The 7,499-nt window shown below is 36.1% G+C and overlaps 1 protein-coding gene across 1 annotated transcript in view; it reads right to left on the reverse strand.

Annotated features, from left to right (window-relative positions):
• LOC107681080 (short transient receptor potential channel 6) overlaps window positions 1-5,295 on the reverse strand; it is an 18,193-nt gene extending 12,898 nt beyond the window's left edge. Inside the window, exons 1-2 of the mRNA XM_016477223.1 lie at window positions 5,080-5,295; window positions 3,595-4,342 (exon numbers count right to left, since the gene is read on the reverse strand). Of these exons, the coding sequence (XP_016332709.1) occupies window positions 3,595-4,342; window positions 5,080-5,222 (891 nt within the window). The 5' untranslated portion in view covers window positions 5,223-5,295. The remainder of the gene's footprint in view (window positions 1-3,594; window positions 4,343-5,079) is intronic.
• Between the last annotated feature and the right edge of the window lie 2,204 nt (window positions 5,296-7,499).

A 7,499-nucleotide genomic window follows, 5' to 3' on the forward strand; every position in this document is an offset into this window, starting at 1 on the left:
GGAAAGAGAAAGCGCGACCTATATTATAGCTCTATAAATGAAGCACACAGACTTTATTAGAGCCACAGAAAGCCAACCGTTTTGCTGAAAATGCACAATACACATTTAATTATGTACATTAACAACGATTCGGGACCAATATAATGTAATTTAAAGGAAAACTATGTGAATGGCGCTCTGTGGCGCGGCAGGATTTTCTGTTGGCTGCATTTAAATCCGCGTCTGAAGTTTCCCGCTCTGTTCAGCGTGCAGTATCACGTGTCTAAACAAATAGCACGTGCTGTCAGTGATTTCAACCACTAGAGGCCGCTCTCGCACTGTGTAATGACAGCAGACCCTTCTCAGCCACTCCAGCAATGGACGCAACCCGGAAAACTATCGGCATGGATTTTTGTCGATTACCGATATTTCCAGCAATCAACTATCGGTGCTGATTAATCGGCAAAACCGATACATTGGTCGACCTCTATCTTCACTAAGCAGTGCTTCAAATTTGTGTCACTAACCAAATTATTAATTAGCGAACAAAACCAACGACATCAAACCACATCTGATAACCATTCAAGCGCTGTTGAGTTGAAAAAGAAACAATCAGCATGGTGCCAACGGCAGAAACATTTGTGTGCTAAAAGCCATTTACCTAGTAAAAGCCAATGGGATGTCACATTTCTAAGTGTTAAGTTAGTGTGCACACAATACCATATTCTACATTCCTATTCCTACCCAATACCTAAACTTAACAACTACCTTACTAATAATAAGCAGCAAATTAATAGTTTATTGAGGCAAAAGTTGTAGTTAATGCTTTGTTAATAGCGAGAATTGGACCTTAAAATAAAGTGTGACCACATTTTTTTAACTAAAAAATTTAGGGCCTTGTGAATTCAGTTTTATTTTTTCCAAATTCTGTTTTCTGTTTTAATTTTTCTGTACTTTCCTTTATTGGTTTAATTAAATTTTAATCTAATGCATAATTAGATTTCATGGAACTTCAACAATTTAAGAAATTATTTTTAAAAAGTTACAATGCTAGGGACCTATGAAATGAGTAATAGTAATGTATAACTTCTGATTTGTTGTTGTGAAGACAGAGGTGATACAAAGAGGTGGCATAAAGTCGGGGAAAGTTAGGACGAATCCAGGGACACTGATCAGAGAGGGGTCCCAACAGGGGATCAGTCCCAAATAAATGCGGCTCTCATAAGCAAAGTAATGATACGTTACGACGTCAAAGACGTCTGTCTTGTACTTATATAGAAAAACAATTTAAATCAGCTATGCAACTGCAGTGCATGGGTCACCAAATCTGACAAGGCAGCACTGAAATCTGTTACTCGCCTTTATTTTACACAGAATGTTTGTAATGTTCGCCATATTCACTCTGGTGATGTCTAACCTCCTCTATTTTACATCCCAAAAAGCATTTTGCTCTGATGTGAACAGTTGCAGATATACAGCAAGGTCAACAATTCCGACAATTCAGCATAACAGGTTACCAAAATCTGTTACCCTCCTCTATTTCACACTGAATGGCTTTAATGTTACCCAAATTCACTCTGGTGATTTCCAAACTCTAATGTTTCATACACCAAAGAGCATTTTGTTCTCAGTAAAAGATAAACAGCAGGGTCACCAAATTAGCAGAGGCAGCATTTGAAGTTACTGTAATCTGTAACGGCCCTTTTAACAAAGCCTGATTATAGCCATTACGCGTCCACAAGCAACACACAGTAGTGGTGTTTTGTACAGTAGTGAATTTGCAATTTTTAACACACCAATTCAGTGAATGAGTCAGTGATTCACCCACAAAAATGGTAACTTGGTTGGTTACTGAATGTATAAGTGTTGAATCAGTCGTTTAAGTGATTCAATGACTCACTCAAATTGAATAAATCGGTTGAGTGAATGATTTAAATGATTCACTCATGAATACAGTCGCTTGTCTCCACCTACTGGCTCAAAGATGTAATTTGCTTTGGATTTAAATAAACACAAATTACAGTTTTTCTCAATTGCTAACACATAATTCATGAAACATTTTCTCACAACTATAAACACAATCTCAAAACAACACACCAACTTATGCAAACTTCAAACTTCCAGGTCAAAGTCAAACATTTTAGTCAAAAACACATTCTCTTTTGTCAGACTTAAACTTTGGCCTCAGATGACATACAAACCTGACAAATGCACAGACTACTTTCCTGCCTAGAGAACACTAGTGAGATCAATTCAAAACACTGCTACAAAAACCTGCTTTTGGGAAACAGGAATCCTTTTGCTAGTCAATGTTTGTTACAGTATGCAGTATAAATAGAGGGGTGCAGATACAGTAAAATTCAGCAATAAACTTTAAGAAAAGTTTACTTTCATTACACTACTGTAAAGTGATCTTACAGTAGATGAAAAGCACTAGAAGAGAAAATTACAAAAACCAAACAACAGAATATACAGTAAACACACACTGGAATATACTGTCAGTTACCATAAATAAATAAATTCATCATCCTCTCCCAAGTTGCATTACAGTATTGGTAATATCATTTTATATATCCTTATAATACCCTCATTTGTTATACTATAACAGTTTCTTAGTCTTCTGACAAAAATACTTTCTCTGTCTCCCCTAGACAGTCGACTCTCAGTTCTGCACAAATACATGTAAGAACTACTTGGCTACAAATCAATTCAACAGTTACGAGTTTGAAGGTGTGTGCTACAGTATTTACAGTACAAAGTATAGTGAAAGTTCTCTCATCTGAAGTGCTGCTACTATGTACTGTAATTGTAATGTGTAAGTAGTGTAAAAACCCTGTAGATGAGCCTGCAGGCCAGCTTTCCTCATGGTCAGTCCATGCAGAAGAACATGCTCAACTATAGTGCTTTATATTTCATCAGGAACAAATGACCTTTGACCTCATCCCCTTCATTTTTATTTTCCCCTCCTATTCCTCTTTGTCTCCCACTACCAGGATTCATTTTCCAAAACTCATAATCACTTGTGCTCCTGTGCATATCATCCTAAGATTCTGACTAAGATTCTGTGTCATCAGTTTTGCTACTGAATGTTCACACATGGATAAATGTGCACTGTTTGAGTTCATTTTTTGATGCTTGTGAAGTTAATTATATTGTGTGTTTGTGTTTTCTGAATGAGAACATGGTTAAACCTGTGCAAAATGATGGCATTTTTGTGTAGAGTTTTGCAGAATACACTGAGCAAATTGGAACGAGTGTGCAAACAGGTGAAATGTGTTAAAAGTTTTGAGAAACATGTCTTTGTTTCGACAACTGTATGAATGGTTTGGAAAATTGGGCCAAATGAATCAGTTATAGTGTGTTAGCAATCGAGAAAAACTGTAATAAGTATATAAATAATACTAAAATAAGGATTTCAGTCTGCTTACACAAAAAATGTGTATGACTAAATGTGAAATGTGTGAACTGGTGCTCACTTTCAAGTTATTTACTTGGAAAACAATGGCCAGTACATTCTTCTAATTTGTAATAAAAACGCATGATTTTCATGTTTGAGTGAACTATCCCTTTAAATGACAAACAGGCCTGGTTGCCACTAGGACTTAATTGCTGTACCTTAAATTCTTTTTCAATATTGGCCAAGGAAGCCAGCTCATTGCTGAGCTCCAGGGCCGCCAACACAGGATCCTCATTGGACAGAGAGAGGTACGCTGGACTGGCCAATCCCCTGTACGCATTGATACGCGAGCGGGAGTGGGAGAAAGAATCATACTTTTGATGATAATTGCAGGTGTTGCAGGCACAAAAGTAGTCATGTGGCTGCTCAATGCGAGCACCCATTCCCAGAAGAATGTGCACGATTTCATAGTCGTGACAATGAGATGCTAAAATGATTGGAGTGACGTCATGAGAAAAGCGAGTGCCATCTTCGTCGTACGCAAAAAAGTCATCATGCATTGGAGCCTGACTAGGGCTTGCTGTGAGTCTCTTGGAGTCAGCGAAAGCTTTGTGGCTTAAAATGGCCTCGACAATCCTGGTGTATCCTTTGCTGATGGCCAACAAAAGTGCATCCCCAATACGCGACAGGTTGTCTTTCTTCAACAGGAGTTCTGTTACTTCTAAGTGCTCGTTTGCCACCGCCAACTGCAATGCATTCTGGCCCATGTAGTCCACACAGTTAACGTCCAGCTCAGGGATCTCCTCAAGCATTCGGCGCACCACAGGTATGTTTCCATACTCGGCGGCATCAAGGAAACGTTCCTCTACTGGGGTTAGGCTGTTGGGATGGGCATTGAACATGTAGGCTGCCCCTCGCACGGCCTGCCTTCTGCTCTTGGGTAATGTCTGTCTGGCCAGGTTCTCACTATGATTGAAACAGATGAAAAGCGTGTACTGTGGCCTCTATTTCATAAAATGTTTTTAACTATTCACAGCACTTAAGTTACTCGAAAATAATCAATTACCAATCTTCCAAATGTTGCACTGTCATTTTTCATTATACATTATAGTATATACAGTATATTCAGTATAGGCCTATGCACTGTACAGAATTGTATTTGTGTATTTTATTGATGTATATTTATTTAAAAACAAATGTATACATATTTTATATAAAACTTTAATTACTAATCTATATAATAAAATATCATATTAAATATTAAATGAATGTTATATTATTGTATTAATAAATATTATATTATCACAATATATATTCATGCTTGTAATGTGTAAAGTTGCCTAAACAAATTATGTATTTAAATAATATAATGTTAATATTGTCTTTAAAAGTTAATTAATAATTATAGAGAAAGAGAATGAAACAGGCATTAATGTATTCAAATTATATTAATATTGCATTATAGTATACATGATAAACAGGCATTAATGCTAATGACTTTTGCATGATAAGCTTTTTAATTGCATTACTAGTTTCTAAAGCCAAATTAATTAAACCTGACATTTTTAAATGAACAAACCAATTGAGAGATATTTAATTGAATACTGAGTGACAGTTTAAGGTCAGGACATTGAACTATATATTATCTTAGAAGGCAATGGCAACTAAACATACAGTACGTACAACAAACTTGACCAACTCACCCATGGTAGTGTCCATAACTGCCATAACAGTCCTCTCCAAAGTCTTCGTTCGTCAGTAGATTGTCTTTACTTCTGTTCCTCTTTTCAATTGTGTGATACTTTGATTGATTTCCATCCTCCAGAACAGGTCTCCTTTGATTCATACTTCCAACTGAGGCAGTTCTCGTCCGAAATGTGAATACAGCAAAGCTAACACATCCTGTTATCCAAACATCCAGCTGTGAGTGATTGAGTGTGCGCTACACACTGGCAAGTAACCATCTTCTACAATCCTTTGTTATGATCCCGTTTAAGTCTTGAGATAGTGCAGAGCACAGAGGAATTCTGAATGTTCTTTTCCACTCATTGGCTATAAATGAGAAATATAACAATCTTCATGCTGGTTTACGAAATCTAAAAAAAATTGTTTTCCTTCTTGCTTGTTTTATTTGATCAAACTCAATGAAGCTTAAAGCATTTAGTTCTGATTTCACCATTAGACAGATAACAGAATCCATTGATTAGTAACATTTTCAATATGAAGAATCACTGAAGAAATCGCAGATATGCCACCTGCAGCTCCCTCACCTTTCAAAATAAGTCTTTCGTTTTATATTCCTCTCTGTTTGTATTAGGAACGGTGATTAAAATCTGCTTTCAGTTTCCAAAATCAAAACCTAGCTACGGAGTGCAGATGTAGAATCCCTTTGGGTCTGTTTCAGCGCTCCCAATAAAGCTCTACATCTTGTGTGTTCATTACGAGCACCCAGCTCTCTGTAAACTGTGGGAAATAGCTTCAATGGAATTCCAGACTGACCAATCATCAATGTACATTCAGCGGCGGCATCACACTTTTGATTCGCTTTATTTTGCCTCTCTCTGGCATTCTTTCTCCCACAGTCCCCCATCTGTCTCTGAGTGTGTGTGTGTGTGTGTGTGTGTGTGTGTGTGTGTGTGTGTGTGTGTGTGTGTGTGTGTGTGCATACTCGAAAATAATCAATTACCAATCTTCCAAATGTTGCACTGTCATTTTTCATTATACATTATAGTATATACAGTATATTCAGTATAGGCCTATGCACTGTACAGAATTGTATTTGTGTATTTTATTGATGTATATTTATTTAAAAACAAATGTATACATATTTTATATAAAACTTTAATTACTAATCTATATAATAAAATATCATATTAAATATTAAATGAATGTTATATTATTGTATTAATAAATATTATATTATCACAATATATATTCATGCTTGTAATGTGTAAAGTTGCCTAAACAAATTATGTATTTAAATAATATAATGTTAATATTGTCTTTAAAAGTTAATTAATAATTATAGAGAAAGAGAATGAAACAGGCATTAATGTATTCAAATTATATTAATATTGCATTATAGTATACATGATAAACAGGCATTAATGCTAATGACTTTTGCATGATAAGCTTTTTAATTGCATTACTAGTTTCTAAAGCCAAATTAATTAAACCTGACATTTTTAAATGAACAAACCAATTGAGAGATATTTAATTGAATACTGAGTGACAGTTTAAGGTCAGGACATTGAACTATATATTATCTTAGAAGGCAATGGCAACTAAACATACAGTACGTACAACAAACTTGACCAACTCACCCATGGTAGTGTCCATAACTGCCATAACAGTCCTCTCCAAAGTCTTCGTTCATCAGTAGATTGTCTTTACTTCTGTTCCTCTTTTCAATTGTGTGATACTTTGATTGATTTCCATCCTCCAGAACAGGTCTCCTTTGATTCATACTTCCAACTGAGGCAGTTCACGTCCGAAATGTGAATACAGCAAAGCTAACACATCCTGTTATCCAAACATCCAGCTGTGAGTGATTGAGTGTGCGCTACACACTGGCAAGTAACCATCTTCTACAATCCTTTGTTATGATCCCGTTTAAGTCTTGAGATAGTGCAGAGCACAGAGGAATTCTGAATGTTCTTTTCCACTCATTGGCTATAAATGAGAAATATAACAATCTTCATGCTGGTTTACGAAATCTAAAAAAAATTGTTTTCCTTCTTGCTTGTTTTATTTGATCAAACTCAATGAAGCTTAAAGCATTTAGTTCTGATTTCACCATTAGACAGATAACAGAATCCATTGATTAGTAACATTTTCAATATGAAGAATCACTGAAGAAATCGCAGATATGCCACCTGCAGCTCCCTCACCTTTCAAAATAAGTCTTTCGTTTTATATTCCTCTCTGTTTGTATTAGGAACGGTGATTAAAATCTGCTTTCAGTTTCCAAAATCAAAACCTAGCTACGGAGTGCAGATGTAGAATCCCTTTGGGTCTGTTTCAGCGCTCCCAATAAAGCTCTACATCTTGTGTGTTCATTACGAGCACCCAGCTCTCTGTAAACTGTGGGAAATAGCTTCAATGGAATTCCAGACTGACCAAT

This window comes from Sinocyclocheilus anshuiensis, unplaced genomic scaffold, assembly GCF_001515605.1.
Source record: "Sinocyclocheilus anshuiensis isolate Anshui unplaced genomic scaffold, SAMN03320099.WGS_v1.1 scaffold412, whole genome shotgun sequence".
Classification (NCBI taxonomy): Eukaryota; Metazoa; Chordata; class Actinopteri; order Cypriniformes; family Cyprinidae; genus Sinocyclocheilus; species Sinocyclocheilus anshuiensis.